This window comes from Prionailurus bengalensis, chromosome B2, assembly GCF_016509475.1.
Source record: "Prionailurus bengalensis isolate Pbe53 chromosome B2, Fcat_Pben_1.1_paternal_pri, whole genome shotgun sequence".
NCBI lineage: Eukaryota > Metazoa > Chordata > Mammalia > Carnivora > Felidae > Prionailurus > Prionailurus bengalensis.
This window is the reverse complement of record NC_057349.1, coordinates 119,816,405-119,843,953: the sequence shown is the minus strand read 5'-3', so window position 1 is coordinate 119,843,953 and position 27,549 is coordinate 119,816,405. Positions and strand designations below refer to the sequence as shown.

Genomic DNA, 27,549 nt, shown 5'->3' with positions numbered 1-27,549 from the left:
AAAGATTGAACTTAGTTGGTCATATTTGTTGACGTGGCATGGAGAATAAAGTTTTGCCTTGAAAAATTAGGAGAAGATTATCAAAATGAAGAGTGGGAATTTTTCAGTCTTGAGAGGTAAGTTTAGAAGCATCAATGACTATGTGTTAACAGAAGAGTGAGCTCTTTTAATCTTTCTATTTTGAAATTAGTTGCATATGGTGGTCTAGCCACAGAAATATGGCAAGAGCTCTTATCAGTGTTAGCAGCTATTCAGCTATCAATACCTTCTAGAAACTTTGAACTCCTGCCAAGGCAAATAAGGCCCACCTGTCAGTATGGTGGTAGATTACCTAATAAAAAGTTAATGTTTGGGCAATGTGCTTTGTAGACATGTTGATTGGTTAAACTTTGAATTGAGTTGTGAAAATATTAGTAAAACAAAATACTCTTTTAACAGATTGCAATGTTGACTTAACTGAAATTCATTGTGAAGCAGCTGATTTTTTTCTTTCTGTCTATGATAAAATTTCATCTTGTTCTATCAAAGACAATTGCTGAGGGTTTATTTGCTGTTGCAATATGAATAAAAATTGATTGAAAAGCCTGCCACTGTGTACTTAGTTATAGGAAAGTAGTTGTTCTAGAGGTAGATTATGAAAGCACTATGGCAAAAAAATAAAATAAAATCTAAACACTGAAATTATTCCTTAAGGACATATATAATTTAATTTTAACTGAAATAAAGATGTGAGCATTATCTTCAGAGACTGTTGATAAAAATATATTACAATGATGTTAGTTATTAAGACAATTACAAATACTATTTTGAAAATGTTCTGATACTACTATTTAGTTTGTTATCACTTCACCTTGCTTAGCTTGTAATTAATAAGATTCCCCAACCCACCGATCCATAGATGGATGTTAGCTGAAATTTTCATTAAGGTAGTAATTATCTCAGTTTTCCCTATCCAGCTATTTGGAGGGTATTGGGAATAAACCAGAGAGATTTCATGTAATGCCTTTTGCCCAGTGACTGGTCTAAGTTCAGTAAGTTTTTCCCCCTCCCTTTCTCTTCTCTTCCTCTTTCTCTTTTTTTCCTTGTCCTCCTATGTTCCCTCCTCTTCTTTCTCTTCCTCCTTCACCACTGCTCTTTACCCTTCTCATCCTCCTTATAATTTCTCTTTATTACTATTGACACAAACCAAGCATTGGCTGTGCCCACACGAGCAGTATGTTCAGGTTCTGTCTTCAAGATCCTAAAATGTGAGAAAAGGTTCTGAGCAGCACACTGTGGGGGAATTCACTATTTTAAATTGCTGCCCTAGTTTATTCCTCCTCTTGCCTCCAATGGGGAAAACAAACAAAAAAGGTGAAAGAGATGAAGTTACTTTATACTGGGTCTCTCCATTCTGGGGCCCTGAGGAGTAGAGATCTGGTATAAAAACCCAAAGGCTGCCTTCTTTAGGTTCAAGTGAATATAATTTCTGGCTCAGAGATTCAAGTTCAATAAGAAACTAACATTCAAGGTGACATGTCTTAGGATAGGTTCAAAAAGAGAAAATATCCTTCCTAAAATATATAAGCTGAATGCCCCTTACATTCCTTTCTTCTCTTTGTAGTGGCCAAAGGATAGATATACAGACAATCCTCTAAAACTCATGAAAATATTCAGGGTTTATGGCATCAGGATGATTTTATTTATCTGTCAACCTATTTTCTGAAAGTGGTTTTAAGAGATTTATGAGACTTGCTAGCATTTGGTCTATCCTCAGGACTCCGAACTGAACACAGTTTTTGAAGCATCACTTGCTATTTAGCTTCCTTATTATTATTAGTTTCCAGAACTATTACTTACTGGGTTTCTAGACCCCAGAGGCTGTACTAGGCCCTTAAGATATAAATGCTTCAGGGGCACCTGGGTGGCTCAGTAGATTAAATGTGGGACTTCGGCTCAGGTCATGATCTCCCAGTTCACAAGTGGTTCACGAGTTCGAGTCGCACGTGGGGCTCTGTGCTGACAGCTCAGAGGCTGGAGCCTGCTTTCTATTGTGTGGCTCCCTTTCTCTCTCTGCCCCTCCCCTGCTCACATTCTCTCCCTCTCTTTCTCTATCTCTCTCACTCAAAAATAAACATTAAAAAATATATATAAATGATTCCGATACACTAAGGTATTTAGATAGAAGTGGCCTCAGATAGAATATTCAGCTCTAATGTAGAGATTTGCATGGAATTTTCTGTAGAGTCACTTGCTTCAGTAGCTACTGGATTCCATGCCCTTGGATGGCCTCATGCTTTCACAAGGTATCATGGTCATATCCTGTACTTATACACTGTCTGCAAATACAGTCAAGAGATTGATATTGTACAAAGTTGCCCTTTTTTGGAAGGGAGACGGTTCTATTCCCTGTCTGTTCTCTATACTGTAAGCTCTAAAACTCAGTCTCAGTGTCACCAGAAATGATCAGCCTCCGGGAAACTGAGCCACTTTAACTAAACTCACCAAAGACAATTTATAAATCAGAGTGTGTCTAGTTGTCTGTAAAACGGGAGAAATAAAATGGCAGCAGAGAGAAATGAAACTTCAGAGTTAGACCTTCCTTTGATTCCTGGCTTTGCCATTTTCTGCTATGAGACCAAATTCCTTAGTTGCCTTGAGCATCAGTCTTTTTAAAGGCAATAGGACAGTACGTGTCTGGCATCCAGGAAGCACTCCATAAATCATTGACTGCGTCTTACCAAACCAGTTGGATACTCATGTCAGAACAGCAGCATCTTTCATGATGTAAAGCTTGCTCGGGAAACCCAAATACAGTTGATCGTTGAACAACACAAGTTTGAACTGTGTGGGTCCACTTATACTCATATTTTTTTTAAATAAATGCAGTACAGAACTGTAAATGTATTTTCTATCCTCCAAAATTTTCTTAATAAGATTTTCTTTTCTCTAGCTTATTTTGAGAACACAATATGTAATACATGTAACATGCAAAATATATGTTAATTGTGTTATCAATAAGGCTTCCAGTCAACATAGGCTATTAGTAGTTAAGTTTCTGGAGACTCAAAAGTTATACACAGATTTTCAACTGTATGAGAGGTCAGCACCCGTAACACCTGCATTGTTCAAGAGTCAACTGTAATACATATAGGTTTGCTTGCTAAAAATCAATTAAAAATTATAGCAAAAGACATTTGTATTCGTGTGGAATATTTTTCAGGAGGCCATGATAGTTTGCTGGGTCAGTTTTCTTTCACAATAGAAGGAGTACTGCCTACCTGACCATATACATGTCCCATGTAAGGAAAGGCTTCGTCCTAGACAATGCCAGGGCTATGCTGTGATTTCAGGGGCTTGAAGCCACATTCTTTATACCAAGATCTTTGTCCCATCTGCCCCAAATTCCATAAGTTGAGACATTCTTTTATGCATTGAAGACCTGGTTTGTTTAAGTCCTTTCAATGGAAGCATCTCTGGGCATAGCCATATTTGTTTTGCTGTTGAAAAGTTGGGGTCATTGATGACCATTCACTGGAAACATGGGTTCTAAAATGGAAAGAAGAGGGAGGGCATCTGAGAATAATGAAACCATCAGAAAAAAATCTTTGCTACATTTACAGTAAAAAATTTAGGGGTTCTTAGGAAAGGGGAAGGCTCTGCATATCAGAGATTTCTCCTTAAGTCTAAGCCATTTCTGGAATAGTTTCCAAGTAATAACCAATCATGCCTATGGTAACTTTATAGAGAGGCTTATATTACAGTTTCTTGCTGTAACAACATTGCTTTCTTTTTATGCCAGTAGAAAACATCCCCAAATGTAAAACTCAAATGGAATTATAAAGTCTTTCCTTTTCCTTATTTTTGCCTCCATAGACTGATTTTTTCCCCATTGCAAGTGATACCTCTACCTAGTTATCTTCTGTATTTTTAGCAGAATGGAGAAAATGATCTTACCAGTAAAATGGTTTTGAATTCCTATTATTTTGCTTTGATTGATGATATGAACCCCCATAATATCTCTTCTATAGTCCATATCAGGGGTCGGTAAACTATTTCCTGTAAATATAATTTTATTGGACACTGATACACCCATTCATTTATGTATCATCTATGACTATTTTCATGTTACAATGACAGAATTGAATAGTTGCCATGTACCTATGGCCTTCAAAGCGTATGGCGTTTACTATCTAGCCCTTTACAGAAACAATTTACTGATTCCTCACCTACGTGGTAAGGAAAGCCTCTATGAATCTAAAAGCAGACACTTTACTCCTTGCCTATACATTTCATGACTTATCATCTTTTCTAAAAATTTGATTCATTTATGGTGCTAGCTGGCCTTAGTACTCATCTTTTTCCATCATATTGGAAAAGAGTATTTGCGCCAACTACATTCTTCCCTGATGAGAAAAGAAATATTAGTTTGATTTCTGGCTTTGCCATTTGCTAGTAATATGACATTGGAAAAGCTACTTAAGTTCTCCCAGACTCATCATAACCTGTAAAGTGGAAATAATGAGATCTACTCCATTTGGTTATTGTGAAGGTTAAGTGAAAATATTACTTTAGCACTTAGCATAATTCCACTCATAATGAGTGCTCAATGCGTTTTATTTACATATAATAGAAGTAACTTTAAAAACATATTTTGAAAATATCAACACACCCACAGAAACATGCCATTTATAAAAATGATACTAAGTAATTCCCAATACAAACAAAGATACTTTAGTTTTGTTCTTTGCAAATAAAACAAGAGGGATAAAGCTAATCATTAGCTTGGCGTTCATTGAGCTTTGATAGTGAGAATGAAGACATTTGCTAATTTCTATTTTTTAAGTGTGTGTGTGTGTGTGTGTGTGTGTGTAACAGGAAGGAATTAGAAACTAATTTGAATGCCTGCAGTGCACAGTCAAAACACTTCTGTTGATAAAAAGAAAAAGGTGCTGGAATAAGATAATATAAATGTAAAACATGATTGTTACTGATTAACAGATTTTAATTGTCCGCTATGAAATTATTTTCTTAGGATTAAATATGAAGTTTTTGCATATGTTTCCCTATTCTAAATTTAGCCTGTTTGTGAAGTGCTCTGAGTCCTTCTTTTCTGTTTCAGTTTATATGCGGCCTGCAGGCAATCTTTCCTAGCTACCGTGTGTGGTTTCCAGATCTGTCTTATGTGCTCCTATAACTCAACCTTTCTGTTTTTATTCAGCACGTTCTATATTGTACTTTATCTGTTTGCATGTCTAACTCACCATTAGCTACATATTCCTGGAAAGAAGAATCATAATTATATTTTATCCTGCACACTTACCACGCAGTGATTGTCAGTCAGTTAAATAAATGTTCAGGTTAAAAGAAAGAATGTGACCTACATAAAATGGAAAGAAGGCTTTTCAGTACAGTTTTATAATTAACGCTGAAATTATGAGAATTCCATATTCATGCAATATTCTGATTTAAAAAACTTTAAAAATGAAAAATGAACTCAATTAGTAATTTAATATCATTCAACCAACAAATATTTATTGAGCAAATGATTTGCAGGCACTATTTTAGGTGATGGGGAGACAGTAATGAACAAAGCAGATAAGATCTCTGATTTCCTAGAACATCATAAGCTCCCATACATGAGGCATTGTGCTTGCTTGCAAAGAAAACTCACTCACAAAATGACAGATGTATGTGTTATTGAGGCAAACTCTGAACTCATGTTTAGAAAGATGAATGATATTTTCTATTCACTGTTATAAGCAGTGAACTTGGATGTTATTTCTTGAACCATCCTTTAATATCTAGAAATTTCTGAAGCAGGAGTTATAATCACCTAGTAAAATGTCAACTTCACTTATGTAAAGCATAATTTTCATTTTATGCTGTTTCTGTTTTTGCTATCACAGTTTTTGTTAGTGACTATTTAGATCACAAGTGACCCATCCTGTGGTATCAGTGTTTCTCTGTGTCGGTGTTTCTGCAAGGTGGGGGAATGGGGTAATAGACCTCAGTGGCTTCTTTCAGGAAAACAATTAACACAGTAATTTATTGACATGAAACTTCTGTATAACAAACCACCCTGAAACTCATTGGACCAATGGGCTTCACTGGGGCTTGGTCTTCTCATGGGAAAGCATGGAGGACATTCATAAATATAGAGTTCTCCCAATGACACGGCTTAGAACTGGCACACTTTTATTTCTGTCCATATTCTTTTGGCTAAAACAAGTAAAGTAACAAAGCTCAAGTTCTAAGGACAGGGTAGTAGCTTCCATTCTCAGAGAAGAAAAGACACAAGTGTAGATGCCAGGAGAGTGAAGAACTGGGACCAACAGTAGCCTATCACAATAATCCTATGATTTACTATGGCTGAGTAACAAACAGAAATGGATGAGAAATTGTACTTAAGGTAGTCATTTTGCTCTACTGAAGGATCTGGTTCCATTTTGGAAGTTTTATACAGAGGAATTAAAAAATTGATGGACCGAACGTATGCGACCACCTACCCTCAAAACCAGTGTTTCTGTAATTGTGATTAGTAACATTATTGGGGGGATAAATCCCACTAATTAAACAAAGAAATAAAATAGAAAATATCAGAGTGGGTGGAATGAAGTAAGCATTTTGTTTAATGAAAACGTTTGCTTCTGTTATGGAGGCATACCTACATGGGTACTGAGTCATGATACAAAATATATTTCTTCCTATTGTGGTTAAAACAAAGCTTGGGAAAGCCGTTGTTCTAACTTATTTTCTATCTGTAAGATGTTATTGGGTTTAAGTACATTCTAATTTTTCAAAATAGTCCTTGGGCAGGCGTGTCATCTGTTTTGAAATTGAACCGTTTTTTCAGTGCTCGTTTTTTCCTTTGTAAAGATATCTAATACAGGAGTACTTTTCTTTCAAATCAATCAACAATTAAGGCAGTTTTAATGGACACGTGTTTTTATATATACGCTGGTAACACCCATGACTGTGGTTACTGGTGGCCCACGTTTGAGATTATTTTTAAAGTAATGGTAATATTTACCTTCTCTATTTAGCTTGCTCACTGCCAGCTTCCTGATGCTGGTTTAGAATAAAAGCACTTCCCAGTTATATGTATCAATAATATACTGTTACCTTGCTTCAGAAAGATTTATTATCAGCTTATCTTTTCCAGATTTCAATATTTGCGTCATCTGTCTAGGTGAACTGTGGCCTACGGTAACACAGCAGTGGCTCTAGTCAGTAGCTGTCCAGGGGACACATGCGGAGGGGGCCTCCTCCCCAAAGGCAGTGTTTCTGCAGCCGGCTTGCCCCCTCTCTGGTCACTCTTACCTGAGAAGGTAGGTCTGAATGCTCATAAGGACTAGCCTGAGGGCCTCGGTAATCTTTCACTGAGAAAATGCTGACAGCCAGGAAAGTTATCAATGGTTTGGTACTTACTAATACATTAAAATTTAGGATTATTTAATAGAAAAGTTAACAAGGTTTCTGTAATTTAGTTTCATAAAACCTGAGTTAGTAAGAGAAGGTAAAAAATAGTGACATATTTTTAACTAGCATGCTTTACCTGTGCTTTTAAAATGTTTCACATTTATTAAAAATTCACCTATGAAAACCTAGGAAACCTGAAAAGTTGAAACATGATTTTTTATCTCCATTTCTCGTAAATGAAAGAAATTCCTTCTGTGTATGTTGGCTAGTGTTAGCATAAAAAAACGATCCCCACAGAGATTTTTATACATTTTAAAATTAAATCGCTTGTTATTGTTACTATTTGCTCAATTACAAAACTAAAATCTTATTTGCACAAGTATTATTTGGTTGGAAAAATCCTGGCCCTTTGCCAAATGACTTCACTCTTTAGCGTGTGTGTGTGTGTGTGTGTGTGTGTGTGTCTGTGTCTGTTTACGTGCCATATATTGGATTGATTAGATTAGGAAGTTTTTAGTTATGATGACCTAAATTTGATACATATCATCTTATGCAAGTCTACATACCAGAAAAATTTTCCAGTATAGTTGATTTACCTGCTCATAATATTGCTGAAGATTCTTTTTTCTCTTTTCAATTGGAATGGGTTGATGGATAAGCAAACGAATGGAATTTGCCATGCTTCCTGTTTCTTTAAGATGGAAAAGATTGCTTCCAGTGATATCACCTTCTCAAGACTCATGACTTAAATATTTGAAAAAGTTGTTTCTCCTACCCCTTCTTTCTTTCTCTCTTTTGAAATAAGTGTTTTACCCTAGAGGAGGAAGCAGGAAAAGACCTCTCTGACCTCAGCCATAGCAATTTCTTACTTGACACATCCCCAAAGGCAAGGGAATTAAAAGCAAAAATGAACTACTGGGACCTTATGAAGATAAAAAGCTTCTGCACAGCAAAGGAAACAACCAACAAAACTAAAAGGCAACCAACGGAATGGGAAAAAGATCTTTGCAAATGACATATAGGACAAAGGGCTAGCATCCAAAATCTATAAAGAGCTCACCAAACTCCACACCCGAAAAACAAATAACCCAGTGAAGAAATGGGCAGAAAACATGAATAGACACTTCTCTAAAGAAGACATCCGGATGGCCAACAGGCACATGAAAAGATGCTCAACGTCACTCCTCATCAGGGAAATACAAATCAAAACCACACTCAGGTATCACCTCACGCCAGTCAGAGTGGCCAAAATGAACCAATCAGGAGACTATAGATGCTGGAGAGGATGTGGAGAAACGGGAACCCTCTTGCACCGTTGGTGGGAATGCAAACTGGTGCAGCCACTCTGGAAAACAGTGTGGAGGTTCCTCAAAAAATTAAAAATAGACCTACCCTACGACCCAGCAATAGCACTGCTAGGAATTTACCCAAGGGATACAGGAGTACTGATGCATAGGGGCACTTGTACCCCAATGTTTATAGCAGCACTCTCAACAATGGCCAAATTATGGAAAGAGCCTAAATGTCCATCAACTGACGAATGGATAAAGAAATTGTGGTTTATATACACAATGGAGTACTACGTGGCAATGAGAAAGAATGAAATATGGCCCTTTGTAGCAACATGGATGGAACTGGAGAGTGTGATGCTAAGTGAAATAAGCCATACAGAGAAAGACAGATACCATATGGTTTCACTCTTATGTGGATCCTGAGAAACTTAACAGAAACCCATGGAGGAGGGGAAGGAAAAAAAAAAAACAACAGAGGTTAGAGTGGGAGAGAGCCAAAGCATAAGAGACTGTTAAAAACTGAGAACAAACTGAGGGTTGATGGGGGGTGGGAGGGAGAGGAGGGTGGGTGATGGGTATTGAGGAGGGCACCTTTTGGGATGAGCACTGGGTGTTGTATGGAAACCAATTTGACAATAAACTTCATATATTGAAAAAAACAAAAATAAAATAAGTGTTTTACAAAACACTTTTGGTATTGTAATAAACAATAGTGGATAAATTAGAGAGCTGCAAACCTATTTTTAGAATAAAATTATTATCAAATTTATTTCTAGTTTTATTTCTAAATCTGTATAGAACAAAAACAGGATATGAGGGCATTTCAGAAACTTTAGGGCATTTAGCAAAACTTTAATTTTAATATAAGACTAATGTGGATAAATAACCCATGTAAAGAATTATATAAGCACAAAAAGCACAAATTGTATAATTTCTTAATAATTACTCACCAAGAGGTTTTTTTTAAAGTATGGTTAAAGTTTTGTTTGAAGCAATTCATAGACAATATATTTAATTTTATTAAATACTTTTTTTCTGGTTATGAAAGTAAAACATTCTTATAGTAGAAAACTTGGAATATGTAGAAAACATAGAGGAGAAAGTAAAACTTTCCTGTTCTTTCACCACCCAGGAAATTTTTTGGTAAAATTTGGTATTATTTTTCTTATTTGCTGTTGTTTAATGTTTTTTTTTTTTTAGTTTCAATCTCACCACCTCTGAGTAAATGATATTAAGCATTTAGAGTATACCATTCCATACCTATTTTCCATGCTTATACAAATGTGTGTATGTATGTGTTTGTGTGTGTGTGTCCCTACAAGTAGTATTGTTGAAAATATTTTTTTCTTTACTTGACAAGATATCATTGCCATCTTTCTATATCTCCAAATATTTTAATTTTACATCTTACTGCATATCTGTCATATCTACTGATGTGTGTATATCTGCTAGAAGTTCAGACTGTTTTAGTTCTTACTTTTGTTGCTGTTACAAAAAACTACTGCTGGGTTGAACAACATAGGTATTTTAACTTGAAAAAATACTGCTAGAGAAAATTGCCAAAATAAATGATTAGCTATATATCTTGTCATCTTGTCAAGAAGTTTCATTTGCCTGCCCCTCACCATCCTGAGAAAAACTGGGAGACATTGAGATAGTTGCAAATTTAAGTTCCAGGTTAACATTAAGTTTTCTTGAAATACATATTTTTTCATTTCAAAAATCCTTTTTTAATAAGCATTGCATTGTGTTATATGATCATAATCCTTTTTAGTTTACACTAAATCTTAGTTTAAATAGTGTTACTTACTGATGTTGTTTTTATTCTTCATCTCTTGCTATTTAGAATTTTTTGTTTTGATTTCATTTTTATATTGTTAGAGTATTCCCTAGAGTTTCTCAGAAGGTGGTCATAAATGTATATTTGCCTTTCTTTTGCCTTCATCTGACTACTGTTTTGGCTGAATATAGGATTGGTGAGTTGCCATCCTATTTCCTTAATAGTTTCTAAACTTCTTCCACTGCCCTCTGGCTTCCAAAATTGCTAGCCCAATCATCTTTCCTTCTTTGTGTGTGTGTGTGTGTGTGTGTGTGTGTGTGTGTGTGTTTAAGCAGCATTGTTGAGATATAATTGACATGCAAAGAACCATACACATTTAACATGTACAATGAAGGAATTTCTAACTGGATGGCTAGAAGATTTTCTTCTTTATCTTTGAAATCAGAACCAAGCTAAGTGTATGTGCCCTACTTTATAATGGCCCCAGGGGGCACAGACATGAACTAATGAACTCCTTAGTTCATTTGTTCATTCATTCAATCCTTTATTCATTTTTGTGCTCAATGTTCTAGACATTTCCCAGGCCCTGGGGCTATAGCAATGAATAAAACAGCCCATTCCCTTATGACACACTCCCTTCTTTGATTCATTTCATCTTGAGTTTTCCCTGTTCATCCCCCTTTTCCCATTGCTTTCCCTCTGCCTATAGTGACCTTTTAGAATGTACCTTTTTAATGTTGATTTAAATATATGTGTATTCTTGTAAGAGTTTCCTGATGCTTTTTTATATATTCCCTTAACATGTCTATAACATTCCTCTTGGATGTTTACTTATTTGATAAACTATGCACAGGATACTATTGTAAGTAAACACTTTACAAATGTTAACTCATTCCAGCCTCATAAAACCTCAAGAAATAGATTTTTTATTTATTTATTTATTTATTTATTTATTTATTTATTTATTGCATAAGAAAACTATAGGCCCAAGAGTTTGGGTAGCCTGTCCAAGGGCACAGAATAGGTGAATGGCCAGAACTGCCTGGACTTGAAAGGCCACACTCTTCAGCACACAGCTCCAACCTCATAAATTCAAAACCCAACTCCTGATTTCTTCCTGTTTCTTGCCCTTCTCCAATCACCATCTTTTTCATCTCCTTAAACGGGACCCTCCACCTTCAAGCTGCTCAAAACAAAAGCCTTGCTATTTCCCTTGATAACTTCCTCCCAGCCCACACTCAGTCGATGTGCAAATTCTGCCTGCTGTATCTTTAGAAAATTTCCAAACTTGACCACTACTGTCCACACTCACTGCCCCTGCTATGTCCAAACCATCATCTTCCCTCACCAGGTTATAGTGACAACGTCCTAATCATCTCATCTTTGTCCTTACCCTCTGCCTCTGTTCTCAGACAGTAGCCAGGGTGGATCTGTCAGAACCTGTCAACTCATGGTCCTGGGTTCAAAGCCCTCCAGTGACTTCCTTTTTTCACTCAAGGGCAAACAAAGCTAAAATTCTTACTGTGACCTGAAAGGCCCTATTCAGTGTAGCTCTGTACAGCTTCCGTGGCTTCCCCATCTATTTTTTCTCTGTGTTGCTGGCTTTGTGCTATCCCCATTGACATCTGCTAATTTTGCAAACACACTAAGCATGTTCCCATCTCAAGACTTTGGAGTCTGCTCTATCCCCTCCCTGGATTGTGCTTCCCCTACATATCCATGTGGTTAGCTTCTCGGTTCCTTCAGATATATATATATTATTCAGTCAGCTTTTTATTTAAGTTTTCCATGGCTACGTTATCCTGAAGCTCAATCCTCTCTCCAAACCTTGCAGTTCTCTCTTCTTTGCTTTATTTTTTCTCCTTAGTAACTATTGCAATCTAATTTCATGTTTATTGAGAACATGAAGTGTCCCCCAACCCACACCTGAATGTAAGTTCCTGAAGGGCAGGAAGTTTTGTTATGTCTTTTCACCCCAGTGCCTGGTATCTGACAGAGGGAAGGCATTTACCCAATATTTATGAAAAAGGATGTGTGAATTTCTATTTCTTTGTATTTTAGCTTAATGTATGTAATGTTCTTCCACTTGATTCACAAGGTCAGTGATTTGGTCTTCAGTTGTGACTATTCTCTTTTATAACTTCTTTATGGATTTTAAAAATACCCAATATAATTTCTTTTGCTTTCAGAACCTTTTTCCGTGCTCTAATTTGATCTTCTTGGGTGCTTTTGCTAAATTTTGTTTAAAGTTCTCATTTTTCTGCCTCTAGAGTAGTTTTTCTTTTCTTTTCTTTTTTAATTCAAATGTTTATTTATTTATGGAGAGAGAGAGAGAGAGAGAGAGAGCAAGCGTGAGAGGGACAGAGAGAGAGGGAGAGAGAGGATCCCAAGCAGGCTCTGCACTGTCAGCATGCAACCCAATGTGGGGCTCAAACTCAAAAACTATGAGATCAGGATCTGAGCCAAAATCAAGAGTCGGATGCTTAACCTACTGATCCACCCAGATGCCCCAGGTCCATATTACTTTTTAAAAATTCCCTCCCTCACATCAGTCAGAGTACTATATACCTCAAAGTTTCTCTTATAAATAGCCATGGATAGTTCTAGAACAAAAAATGAAATCCTGGGTTACAAGGTCTATTCCGAATTTTGCATTATGTATTAACTACAAAGTCACCATCTAGAAGAAATGGAAAGTCACTTAAGTGAACCCAAAGAAGCCAACAAAGCACTGAGACTGGCTTCTATCTAGGCCAAGGACAGCTATTTATTCTTAGTTTCCTTTAAGGTATCAAGCAGTCCTTGCCTTGAATTCCCTGGTAATTTAACTGCTCTACATTTCTTCCTTGGAAACTGCTTTTGTATTTCTACATTTTGTACATTTCTACATTTGTGCATTTTGCTAAGGACATACCAGAAGATTCTGCACTGTTGTAACTCCAGGCCATTAATTTTACTATTGTTTCCTTGAATAGCTGCCAGTTCCCTTGGGGCAAAAGGTCTTGATATCTCTCTAAGTGTGCCTTGGAATCAGGTGACTTTTTCCTGTAGTGTTTGGGAGTGCTGAGAAATTCCTTATCTAAGCTTGTGTAACTTTTGCTTCTCCCTGGTTCTGTTCACCTGGATACTAGTGATTGCAGCTTTATTAAAAGAATTTTTTTAATGTTTGTTATATATCTTTGAGAGAGAGACAGAGTGCAAGTGGGGAAGGGGCAGAGAGAGAAGGAGACACAGAATCTGAAGCAGGCTCCAGGCTCTGAGCTATTAGCACAGAGCCCAATGTGGGGCTCAAACCCACATAGAAGCTATGTATTCAAGTAAAACAGAAAGGAAGGGAAAAAAGAAAAGAATCAGGGAAGCCAGCTAGGAGGCTACTAATTTGACAGTGTTTAGTGGCTCGGACTATGAGAGCTGGTCCAATTATGGATATATTTTCAATGAAGTGTCAAAATATCTACTGATGGGTTGGCTATATTGTTGAGTGTAAGAAAGAGTAGTCAATGATTTCTTACATAATGAGTGTAAGAAAGTAGTAGTCCTTCAAGGACTAGGACTGAGGATTTTCAAGAATGAGTTGCCATTTTCTAGATGTGTAGGAAGGAAGAGGAGCTGGACACATGTTGTGAAGATTTGAGGCTTTAAACATAGTCAGTGGTTATATCCTCTAGGCAGCAGGAGATGTTTGTCCAGAGTACAAGCCGGAGGCCATGGCTGGAAGTATTTATTTGAGACCCATCAGCATATAGATTAGCCTAAAGCCAGGAGACTAAGAAATCACCTAGGGAGCTGTTCTAAGTAAAGAAGAGAATCAAAGACTTGCCTTAGGGCAAGTGACTTAAGGACGAACTAGCAACGAAGACTGAAAAGAGTAACCAGTGAGGTATCAGAAGTTTAAGAGTGGTGACCTGGGAGCCAAGGAAAGAAATTGTTTCAAGAAGTACCTTGGGATACTGAGCATGATGAGTAGATGAAGTCTGAGCATTTATCACTGGGTTTAGAACAGAGAACAACATGATTAAAAATTGTTTTGCACTCTCAGCATCAGTGCCATCTTCTGGGAAACCTCTGCGCCACAGAGCCAAGTGGAAGAAGCAGTGGATGAACAGGCTGAAGCGAAAAAGAAGAAAGATGAGGCAGAGGTCCAAGTAAACTGCCAGCTTGTGCACCCACGGAAGTCACAGGAACAGAAATAAGGAAAGCCAGAGGTCAGGGATGTTTGTACAAATTGTTGGACTGCACGCCTACTTTCTAGAACTTGATTCAGTGGATCTAGACATCCATCATCATTTGATCACAATGACCACCTTTGAGAAACCCACCTTTCTCATACTAAAACAGTCCCTTTTGATCCTTTGCCAAGGAGCCTTGACTTCCAGGACTCATTCTGTTTTCATCTGTGGCTGAATGTAACACATGCAAAATAAATCATCTCTTCTGCTGTCTTAGCTGAAGAAAAAAGCTTTTAATGAAGTGCTGACAATAAAAGTCTCTTTGGAGTGTATTCAAAGGGTTAGTAAGAGGGGCACCCGGGTGGTTCCGTTACTTGAGTTTTAGACTCTTGATTTTCGGCGCAGGTCATGATCCCAGCGTCAGGGGCTCTGCACTGAGTATGGAGCCTGCTTAAGATTCTCTGTCTCTTCCTCTGCCCCTCTCCCCACCCCGCTTTCTCTCAAATAATAATAAAAACAGGTTAGTAGGAGAAGAAAGGAAGACAGGGGGTGAAAATTACTCTTTTGAAGTTTTGTTTTTCGAAGTGAATTTAAAAATAATTGCTTTTTGTGGAATTTATTCTTTTTATGGAAGAGTACTACATATTTGGGTACTGCAGGCAATTATTTACAAGGGAAATACTAAAGAGCCAAGGAAGAGAGGAGAATTGTAGGTTATGTCCTTGAACAGGTATGAAGAGATGCTTACTGGGCATGTGCGATGAGACATGGTTGGTTATTTGCATTCATAAGACAGAGGATTAAGTATACAAACAGATGCAGGCTGGGAGGTAAGTGAAGAGATACAGTGTGGACATTCTCTTCTGATTGGGTGTGTTTTTTCAGTGAAACAGGATCAAGGCCATCAGAGAATGAAGATGAGAGAGAAGGTATCTGAGATAGAAGTAGGGAGCAGGTGTGAAACAGTCATCTCAGAGAGTGGGAGAACAAAAGTAATAGGAGGGGTAGGATCCTTGAGCAGTTCTAGTGGCCAATACTTGTCATGAATTTAATAGGAGGCCCCTTGTGTGTTTTTCTCCACCACGCTCAGCTGCATGAATGCAGGAGGAGAGCAAGAGGACAACTGGATTGGACAAAGGTTCAGGTTTTGCTAGGAAAGTTTGTGAATGAGAAGGAGTTGTAAGATAATGTCAAAAACTATTGGAATCTAACTGGCTAAACAGGGGTGCCTGGGTGGCTCAGTCGGTGGAGTGTCTGACTTCAGCTCAGGTCACGATCCCATGGTCTGTGAGTTCGAGCCCCACGTCAGGCTCTGTGCTGTCAGTTCAGAGCCTGGAGCCTGCTTTGGATTCTGTGTCTCCTTCTCTCTCTGCCCCTCCCGCACTCAGGTTCTGTCTCTCTCTATCAAAAACTGAATAAACATTAAAACAAAATTAAAAAAAAAAACCGAGATGAGCCTGAGGGAATGAGGAATAGTGAAAAGATGATAAAATAAATGAATGAAGGGCTTCAAGGGGGTTGAAAAAGTGTTAAAAGAAGAGCACTAGTGGCATGGATTAGGAAGACAAAGTGTGGAGCTTGAAGTTAATATTTTGGAATGACTGCATTACTGATGAAGACAAATTCTAGGGCATGGCCATGGGAGTTTGAGATAAAATTGAATGGGGGTCATACTTATTGGAAGACAAAGGGTCAACGAGCTGAAAGCTCATTACTGGATCATTATGTGACATTAAAATTATCAAGAGTTTTGGCAGGAGTAAACTTGGAGAGAGTGGCGGTAGGTCAGGAGCTAACCTTTGCAAGAAATAAAGAGAAATGACTTGGGAGTCTGTAGATGCCTACAAATGAAGGAGGTATAGTTTGAACACAGAACTTCAAACTTTTGAGGGGTGGTGGTTAGGAAGGATGGCGGCACAACGATCTGCAGTAGCAGTCAATGCAAGGGGAATCTACTTTTCCTCTAAGCTGTATGGTACAAAGGGGATTAAGGATGCAGGAGAGAGAACAGCCACCTTTGACAAGGCTCCGGGTGATGAGGTGTACTCAGGGGAGAGATGGTTTTGGTTAGAACAGAGTGAGGGAAATATTTGAGAAGAGTTTGAGGAGCTCGAGGAGTAGGGTGATGACCCAAGCTCCAGAAGGCACACTTGGAAGGGTTTTGTGAGTAATGGCAGATAGGTGCAGATTAGGGAGTTGTACGCAACAGAGACTGAGCCGTTAGAGGTGGAACCAGGGACCAAGGGCATGGTGGGATTAGTGCTGATGGTCTTTTACCGGGAAGTGGGAACACTCGACCACTGAGTTCCTATCATGTGAGACAGATCTATTTTAAACTATAACTCCTATCAGTATATTTTTAATTCATATGCCATTTTCAAACATTAGGTGATCAGATCGTTTGTACAGAATTGGTTGTTTAGCGAGCTAACCAAAGAGATTCATTAACTTTCCATATTACAATCTTGCATTATTTATATATACAAATAATGATTATTTCTAGTAAGCTAAATTCTGAGAGCTGGAAGAAAAGAAACAAAAGTACTATTATGTCATGTTCTTAGGTAAGCATTTAACACGTAATATCATCATACGCCATTTATTTAAGCAATTAAATCTGTTTAAAGGCAAATTATAACACTTTAATCAATACTTGCTATAAATTATGTGTAATATTCTTTAAGATAAGCAGGAAAAAGTTTTAAGTGTTTTTCAATGTTTATTTTTGAGAGAGAGAGTAAGAGAGAGGGGGGCATGAGTGGGGGAGGGGCAGAGGGAGAGGGAGACACAGAATCTGAAGCAGGCTCCAGGCTCCGAACTGTCAGCACAGCTCTTTTATTTTTTTATTTTTCATTTATTTGGAGACAGACAGAGACAGCACGAGTGGGGGAAGGGCAGAGAGAGGGAGAGAGAGAATCTGTACTGTCAGCGCAAAGCCTGATGTGGGGCCTGAACTCACGAACTGTGAGATCCTGACCTGTGCCCAAACCAAGAGTCAGATGCCTAACCGTTGACTGAGCCATCCAGGCACCCCAGCAGGAAAATTTTTCTACTCAAGTGTCATTAATTTATCAACAATTTCCAAGATATTGTGCTTAACACTCTATTTCTCTGAAACCAGTATGTACAACTATGAGAAGAAAGCCTCTGAGTCCTTCGTTTTGTATCTAGGAACCGAATATTTTGATTCACAAAGAACCAAGTATACAGAGTTGTCAGATGACTTTCCAATCCTCTATGAATTTCATATTCAAAAACTGAACAGCAAGTTTGTTCCCCCTGCGCCCCGCCCCCACCTTCCCTTACTTCTTTTTGGACTCTGAATCCGTATTTAGCATATCAGGTAAGGATGTGATTTTGACTGACAGAAACTAATTAGCAAACATTCCTAAACAGTGATTAGCGTGTGTTGCTTGATTCCTTTAATATATCAAAAGCATACGTAAAAGAAGGAAGGAAAAGGGGGAAATAGACAAAAAGTCTACGTAGAAGATTTATAACAAGTGATAGAGTATAGTTGGGTGCACATTTAAATTACATAGTAAAAACCCATCATTCTTTTCGTGAAATCTGAATTATAATTCAAATGTTACTGAGTTCAAATAATCTAACTAGTTGTAACTTGCTATTTGTTCTGTCATGGAAGAGGCCTGGGTGTCTGTTGAAATGCATCTTACAGATTCATTTGGCATAAATATGTTTCTTTCCGGGAATAGAGAGCAGGAAGGAATTGGGGAGAGGTGTTTCAAATTTATTAAAATATGCATTTTAGTACCTAAATATTTTATTCCTCCAATTCTAGTTCTGGATACATTTAGGTTTTTTTATTTCGTTTTGAGAGAGAGAGAGACAGAGACAGAGACAGAGAGAGAGACAAAGTGCGCACAAGGAGAGGAGGGGCAGAGAGAGAGGGAGACACAGAATCTGAAACAGGCTTCAGGCTCTGAGCTGTCAGCACAGAGCTTGGCACAGGACTCAAACCTGCAAACTGCGAGATCATGATCTGAACCGAACCAAAGTCAGGTGCTTAACCAACTGAGCCACCCAGGCACCCCTGGATGCATTTAGATTTCTATGTAGTCTTGATCTAAACTGTCAGCCCAGAGGGAAATGCAGGAGATGGAAAGGAAGGCAGACTCCTGGAATTCTAAGTCTTATTGCTATTTTCTAGCATTTCAACCTAGTGACGGGTTGTTCATTGACAGCAGAAATTCACATTCTTCTCTCCCTCTCTCTCTCTCTCTCCCTCTCTCTGTGTATATGTATCTGTGTGTATACATATACACACACACATATATTTGTGTATATATATACATATATATTTCAAAATATATTGAAAATTCCAGAATTTAGCTGAGAATTGCAGAATCATATAGAAACAGTGGGGACATTTTTAAACTCGGTCTCATGGAGACTTGGGTTCTTTAATGAGGCATGAGGAAGAAGAAAGTGCCATCTCTGTTTTAACAAGATTTTACTTTTATTTGTTTTATAAACTCGGATTGCATGAAAAAAAATTTTTTTAATCAGTTTCAGAGCTTTAAAGAAAAAACCAAAACAGGCTCCAGTGCCGTGCCCACAGCCCACACTGAAGCTCAGTTTCCCTGGGTTTCTCACCTCAGCCGTCTTTTCTCTGGGCCACATCATTTCTTACCATAACTTTGGTCCGTATATTTAAAATCCTTAATACTTTGGACCACAACATAATACTTCACTGGCGGGTACCACTTTTCAAGACAGCCTATGTTCTCACATGAAAACTAAAAGCTTAATATTCTTGAAAATAATTCATCTGTGTTGGTCCTTTCTGCCGTGGAAAGAAAATATGGATTGGTAACGATGAAACTGTACAAGTAATTGAGACCTCAGATCATATTCCAGCTTTAATGGTTTCGTGAACTAAGCCTCGATTTCTTGCCAGTATAATTACACTTACAAAACATGCCATGTCCTCCTTATAAGGAACAGTGTTTATATTGTAGATGTGAAATGTTAAATGACGTAACACTTGGAATATTATATTTCAGTGCTTTGCAAACTGGAAGTAAAGGTATGTACTTGCAATTCATTCTGTAATTAGAAATAACTTATATGGGGCACCTGGGTGGCTCAGTCGGTTAAGCGTCCAGCTTCGGCACAGGTCATGATCTCACAGGTGGTGGGTTCGAGCCCTGCATCAGGCTCTGTGCTGACAGTTCAGAGCCTGGATCTTGCTTCAGATTCTGTGTCTCCCTCTGTCTCTGTGCCCCTCACCCATTCATGCTCTGTCTCTCTCTTTCTCAAAAATAAAAAAAAAAAACATTAAAAAAAGAAAGAACTTATATATTATCAAGTGCAAAAGGAGGCACTAGGGGATATTACCTGTGTACAAGAGGCACACGTAAAATATTTCACTTTTTCTTCTAAAATTTCTAAAATTTTAATTCTAAAATTTCTGGGAACTTGTATCTACCCTTTAGAATATAAAGCTCTCCCTCAAGACTGTCTTTTGAACAAAGACTATTTCCATAGATTAAGCATATAAAGAATTCATCATTTGACCTTCTCTGGCCTCAAAAAGGTGCTGTTTCATATACTTTAACCTAATAATTCAACTTTTCATTTCTAGCACAGTATCCAACATCAAGTAGATGTTTAAAAAAATATATTGAACTGAACCATTGAATTAAGCTTAGAAATGAAAGCTTTTTCTAAAATAACTATTTGGGGGGGGGCACCTGGGTGGTTCAGTCGGTTGGGCGGCCATCTATAGCTCAGGTCATGATCTCACCGTCTGTGGGTTCGAGCCCTGCGTTGGGCTCTGTCCTGAGAGCTCAGAGCCTGGAGCCTGCTTCGGATTCTGTGTCTCCCTCTCTCTCTGCCCCTTCCCTGCTTGCTTTCTGTCTCTCTGTCTCTGTCAAAAATAATAAACAATAAACAAATTTTAAAAAAAGAATTAGTTTTTTAGCAAGAAGTAATAGGTAAATGTGTTAGAAGTTAAAAGAATCAAATTGCCAATGATTCGCTCTCTTTTTTTTTTTTCCCTCCCAGGTTTCCGGAATAGGTTTATGGAAAGCGAAGAAGAAACTCTAACCTGAGTATGGATTTTGAAGAAAGATTCCTCAACACACAAAGGAAGAAATAAGCTGGTGGATAGCCCTCAGGAATGATGTCCTTTTGCCACAATGTCATTAATATTTCTTGTGTGAAAAGCAGCTGGTCAAATGATGTCCGTGCTTCCCTGTACAGTTTAATGGTGCTCATAATTCTGACCACACTCATTGGCAATCTGATAGTCATTATTTCCATATCACACTTCAGGCAACTTCATACCCCAACGAATTGGCTCATTCATTCCATGGCGACGGTGGATTTTCTGATGGGGTGCCTGGTCATGCCTTATAGTATGGTGAGATCTGTTGAGCATGGCTGGTACTTTGGAGAAGTCTTCTGTAAAATTCACACCAGCACTGACATTATGCTGAGCTCGGCGTCCATTTTCCACTTGTCCTTCATTTCCATTGACCGCTACTATGCTGTGTGTTACCCACTGAGATACAAAGCCAAGATCAGTATCTTGGTTATTTTTGTGATGATCTTCATTAGTTGGAGTGTCCCCGCTCTTTTTGCATTTGGAATGATCTTTCTGGAGCTCAACTTCAAAGGAGCTGAAGAGATATATTACAAGTACATTCACTGCATAGGAGGTTGCTCTGTCTTCTTTAGCAAAACATCTGGGGTACTGGCCTTTATGACTTCTTTCTATATACCTGGATCTATTATGTTGTGTGTCTATTCCAGAATATACTTCATAGCTCAAGGACAGGCAAGATCAATTAATGATGCAATTGGATTGGAAGAGAAAAATGGAATGTCACAAAACAAAGAAAGGAAAGCTGCAAAGACTTTAGGGATTGTGGTGGGAGTTTTCCTAATATGCTGGTGTCCTTTCTTTGTCTGCATGGTCATGGACCCTTTCCTGGACTATGCTATTCCACCCACCTTAAATGATGCATTGGTCTGGTGTGGCTACCTGAACTCTACTTTCAATCCAATGGTTTATGCATTTTTCTACCCCTGGTTCAGAAAAGCACTGAAGATGATTCTATGTGGTAAAATTTTCCAAAAAGACTCTTGTAGGTATAAACTATTTTTAGAGTCACATCCATAGAATTATTATATTTACTGTTTACTGCTTTGCAAAACAGCTGGTGATCATAATTTTGAACACAACATAATTAACCACATGCACCAGTTGCGGGGTCTTTCATCAAACGTTTGAGCCAAAGAATGGATAGTGACATATAATGCTTTTATTTCACTTCCTTTTTGGGACACAGTGGATGTAATCCTTGCCATGCTTACTATTACATAGAAGCTTTGCAAGTCCAGAATTTAAGGCCCTACGTTAAGAGCCTTTCTTGCCCTTAGCTGAACTGCCATGAATTGACAATTGTTCAATGCTGGAAATTATGGGGCCACATTTGGATATGCAAATTAGAATTACTTTGTCATCCATTTGCTCGAATATATATGTCTTTTTGTGAAATCAAATAAAGTGCACATTAAATGATATTAAATACTTTTTATACATAATTTGCTATTTATCACGAATTCTTATTAATATATATTCCACTTTTAAAATATTTTGATTTTCATCTTTTTATAATATGCTTTCTTGATTCTCATACTTGCAGAAATTTGGAAAGTAAGGAAAAAATAAAAATAAAATATCGTATAGAAACAAAATGAAAATAAAGATATCACTCATAGTTCACCTCCTGAAAAAACTTAAAATTCTTGACAACATGATTTTTTGGTAACTGTATAATGTTACAATGTATGGATGCACAAAGATTTTTTTAGACCATTTCTCTGTTGACCACTTAGACTTCAGTTTCTTTTTTTTTGTTTTGTTTTTTACTAATGGAAATGAAACCAAGTTTCTGTCTGTTACCTGCTACTGAAGGTTAGGAAAGTGTCTGAAAGGATTTCACTGTATTTCAAGGTTGTGCCTGGTATGGCAGGGCTCAAAATACAAGCTCTAGGAAGTAAGACAAATCCACTTGTTGGGTTCCAGGCTGCATCGGAAGAGAAACAGCCATCCATCAGCGCAGCCAAGCATGAGGGATTAACAAAAGGTACAATCAGAATAGACATGCCATGCCTGTTAAGATGGCATCTACACAAAGAAAAAAAGGAACAGGGGAGCCTGGGTGGCTCAGTCGGTTGAGCCTCCTCCGGCTTCGGCTCAGGTCATGATCTCACAGCTTGTGAGTTTGAGCCCCGCGTCGGGCTCTGTGTCTCCCTCTCTCTCTGCCCTCTCTCTCTTCCCCAACTCATGCTCTGTCTCTTTCTCTCTCAGGAATAAATAAATGTTAAAAGAAAAAAAAAGAAAAAAAAGAACAAACGATAGTTTCAAATGAGCTTCCCTAACAGGAGTGGGCAACCATTCTAAATTATAAGCACTGATTTCCAGTTGAACTGTTTCTCATACAGGCTTCAAGTAGACTGTTGCATGCGGAGTAACCCTAGGGATTCGGATTTATTTATTTAATAAAAGTGACTTATGCTCATGAGTACGTTAGGGTAAGGCAGCTAATTTTAAATGAAATTAAAACACACCTTCTTGGCGCCTGGGTGGCGCAGTCGGTTAAGCGTCCGACTTCAGCCAGGTCACGATCTCGCGGTCCGTGAGTTCCAGCCCCGCGTCAGGCTCTGGGCTGATGGCTCAGAGCCTGGAGCCTGTTTCCGATTCTGTGTCTCCCTCTCTCTGCCCCTCCCCCGTTCATGCTCTGTCTCTCTCTGTCCCAAAAATAAATAAACGTTGAAAAAAAAATTAAAAAAAAAACACACCTTCTTGCATGCAAATGTATGTTCACAAACTTGATGATCTCCGAGGATACGTTAAATCCTTCTAGCTCTCACAGTCTATTTCAAGACTACATGTTTTGTTTCATTGATCTGACTAGAGTTTTGTTCTGGTACATTTAAAAAACACAAGTTACCTTTTCATTGAGTGTATGATAAGACAAATTGTCATTATTTACTCCTAGTGTCAAAAATTACCTTGACTTTTTTTTAGCTGAGACGATCCTGTCAGATTCTGAAAAGGGAACAAAAGCATTTAGACAGCTTTCTGTACATTATAGCAAGTTTCTGTGGTGTTCTCCATTTGCTCCCACACATTATTCTTAAAATTATTCCTAGACATTTTGTACTTTTGTGTATGTGTGTTTTGCCTATTGTGAATAAATCTTTTTTTAAGCCATTATGTTTTTTGGTACCCATTATTGCTGGCATGCAGTAAAATTGATTTTAGCTTTTCCATTGATTTGTTTGGGCTTCTACTCTATAGTCATATTATCCTCAAACAATGCTAAATTTTATCTCCCGTCCAATAGTTATGATTTTTATTTATATTCTTTGTTATACTTTATTAGTCAGAATTTCCAAAGAAATACTGATAGTGGTAATAAGAGTCATCCCTGTCTTACATCTATTTTAAATTAATACTCAGGTTTTAATATTGATTCCACATTTTTCTTGGGACAGTTTCATGACTCAGATAATTCTACCTTTTTTACTCAACGTTATGGCCTCATAGCCTATGTTTTTAATACTCATAATAAGAGATAGCCCATAACCCACCCTCTCAGTGAAACAAGAAGAAAGACTCATTTTGTCTTTCCATATTTCCAGCTTTATTCCAGCTTTCACTCTGTCATGAAGAAAGCATTTTTGTCTTTTAGCTGTCCAGAATCCATTTCCCAACTGGCATTCAATTAGCTTTTGAGAAATGTCGCATTCCGACATCGTTATGGGTATCCATAGTTCTGGATATAGTTTGTTGGAACTATAGGGAAAAGATAGACCTCTGCCATTCCCCCTAGCTAAATAGACAGGTTGGTAAACCAAGCTAAGATTTTCAGAAAGCCTTTCTTTGGAATTTGGACCTTTACCAGAGTGAGAAAGACAGTGATCTTTAGCAGAATCGTTAGTAGAAAACAGTGAAAACATGTGGATTTCCATGACATCTACATGGTAAAATCGTGATCAGACTGCTCTTGGTCTTACTGGGGTTCTTGCTTACCAGACCCTGGAGCTGCCTCACTGTCCATTTCCAAATTAACTTCTCCAGTCTCTCGTGTATTCCATGAATCCCAGATAATCTTCTGATAAATCCTCTTTGAGAATAATTCTTGGTTGCATCCACGGAAAGAACCTTAACTCGATATACTGTGTTATGGTAAAGACCAAGAAAATGACTGCAGTGGCATAACATTCCTTTCCTCAAGTCCAGCCAATTTCCAATCAAAACAGTCTCCTTGTCCACTCTCCTCTCAAAGAGGAGAATTTTTATAAAGTACCACTAAGGAAGAGATAAAAATAGACACATTAGCAAGGAAGTGTGTTGGAACTTATTTATTATTGATAATAATAAAGCCATATTAAGAGATCAATAGACTAGAAGACCCATTCCCATTTAAACTTGATTCTTAAACTCAATAATCCAGTCTTCGGAGAGTCATAAATACTTGCCAGAAACGTAAGGCAAACCATATGGACTCTAACCCATTGCAGATTCTGGTGATTCATAGTTTCTGTTTAGTTGAACATTGTCAACAAGAGCTTGAACTTTAACTTCAGTGTGTAAAGATGTATGAAGAATGATTTGTTTTTAAATTTAGCAGACTATTAAGTGTACTCATAAAATAACTCTCCAAAGAGATATTTTGAATGCTGCACTCAAATAATCTAGATGACATAAGAATCAGACCAAAGTGTTTCATTTTTTTTTTTTAAGATAGGGTACATGTGCATTTTCCAATACAGGTTATTGAGTATATGGTCAGCAGTAAAAAGTATTCAAAGGACACAAATTTATCTTTGCCAGGTCCTGACCATCTTTTCTGCATCACTCCTTCTCCTGAAACCCCTTTCCCAAGTCATTACACCCCCAGCGATTTTATACACCATTTTAACTTGGTTGAGGCTGGTTGTCCTGTGAAGTCATAATAAATATCAGCATGTAATTTGTTTCTGTCTTTGATTTTTCCTGGGAGAGAGAAATCCTTGACTCATACAAATTAAAAGTTCTTAGCGTATATATCAACTTAAGTGACTTTGAAGCTTGAAGTGAAGCCACTCACAATGGTTTATCAATGGTAAACTGTCTTCTTCCTAAATATACAAGTCAGATAAACAATGATAGATAGATGATAAACTCTAAGATTTGTTTATTGGTCAATGTCTTCACTATGCGATGTGTTAAAAAGTAGCGCCTCTCAACCCTGGCTGCTGCTCAGGGAGCAATAATGTAGAATAAGTAGTGTGGATACTCGGCTCCTATGCCAAGAAAACGATCCGCGGTGGAAAGGGAAAGCTTAGAAGCCAACCACTGTGGGTTTATACTCTGGAGCCCTATTTATCAGCTATTATTTGGACAAAGTTATTTAAAAACTCTAAGCTTTAGTTCACTCACCTACAAAAGGAGGCCAGTGATAGCACCCACCCCACTGACTGTTGATTATTGGATGAACATGGGGCCTTTCCTGAAAATGCTCAACAAACATACGTTATCAGTATTATCCTTGTCATTTTATTGGCATATGCTACAGTGATGCTCAGAATATGCTCAGGCAATGTACACGGAGAAGTTGACACAGGCAAACAGTCCATAGCAGGTTGTTTTGTGGGTTTTTTTTTTTAAGGTAGTGCAGAATTACATCATCCTCATTCCTTTTTTTTTTTTTTAATTTTTTTTTCAACCTTTATTTATTTTGGGGACAGAGAGAGACAGAGCATGAACGGGGGAGGGGCAGAGAGAGAGGGAGACACAGAATCGGAAACAGGCTCTAGGCTCTGAGCCATCAGCCCAGAGCCTGACGTGGGGCTCGAACTCACAGACCGCGAGATCGTGACCTGGCTGAAGTCGGACACTTAACCGACTGCACCACCCAGGCGCCCCAATATCATCCTCATTCCTAATAAATTTCAAAATTACAATTATGCCACAGAATAGCAGAAGATTTATTTCCAGGTCTATACACAGAAGGAAGTTGAACCTGGTGTTTACATTTTTAGATTGCTGGTCTGTGGCGTGTCGGTGTTGGGCATACAGTATGTTTGAGAGGCTATGGGGATTTTTATTTCTTTAGAAAATAATTTATATAAAAATGTGTGTGTGTATCATACCTATGTATTTATATATACATATATGATACTGATATTTGCAAAATAACTATTATCTGCCTATCTAATAAGTTTGAATGGATGCTTTGTGCAAGCCCTGGTGCACATTGGCGTAAAACAGAGTCCTGCAGCACTCCACACATGGGGGTGTCTTCAGGCTTTGGAATCGGGCAAACCTGGGTTCAAATCCTAGCTCTCTTTGTAGTCCCTGTGCTTTCTCTCCTTTGTGCCTTTGCTTCTGCAGCCCGTGATGACTGGAATGCCTCCTCCCTAACTCCACCTCCCTTTACTGGCTGACATTTACTCATTTTAAAGGACTCATCTTGAGGGGAACCTCTCCAGGAAGCCATCTTTAATTCTTCCAGATCAGGTAAGTGTTTTTCCCTGAACTCCCAAATATCCTACGGCACTTCCTTGTTGGTGCACTTATTACTTGTGTTAAGATGTCCTTTGCCCCAGAGAACTTTGAATTGCTGAAGTAAGAGAGTATGTTTTAGTCATCGTTGTACCCTGTGCTTAGCACAGTGCCTGGCACAGACAAGCCACTCTATGCATGTTTTTAAGAGGGAGTAAATGAAGATGGGATGATTAGGTATCCAAGGGGATCAAGCTTATAAAAGTTAGAGACAGATTTGAGCCCCAGTCTGGCTACAAACTCCACCTTCCAGGAAACCTATTTCAGAAAGTGGAGCCAACTATAGGGAAACTATAAGGATTCATAGTTTTTTAAAAA

The 27,549-nt window shown here is 38.0% G+C and overlaps 1 protein-coding gene across 1 annotated transcript; it reads left to right on the top strand.

Annotated features, from left to right (window-relative positions):
• Positions 1-20,544: 20,544 nt before the first annotated feature.
• On the top strand, positions 20,545-22,491 carry TAAR1 (trace amine associated receptor 1). Its single transcript, XM_043592393.1, has one exon. It carries the CDS (start codon positions 20,788-20,790, stop codon positions 21,790-21,792), a length of 1,005 nt encoding a protein of 334 aa, XP_043448328.1. The 5' UTR covers positions 20,545-20,787; the 3' UTR covers positions 21,793-22,491.
• The last annotated feature ends 5,058 nt before the right edge of the window (positions 22,492-27,549 follow it).

Coding starts and splice junctions, on each gene's coding strand:
- TAAR1 (XM_043592393.1), top strand. CDS start 20,788: ATGATGTCCTTTTGCCACAATGTCATTAATATTTCTTGTGTGAAAAGC.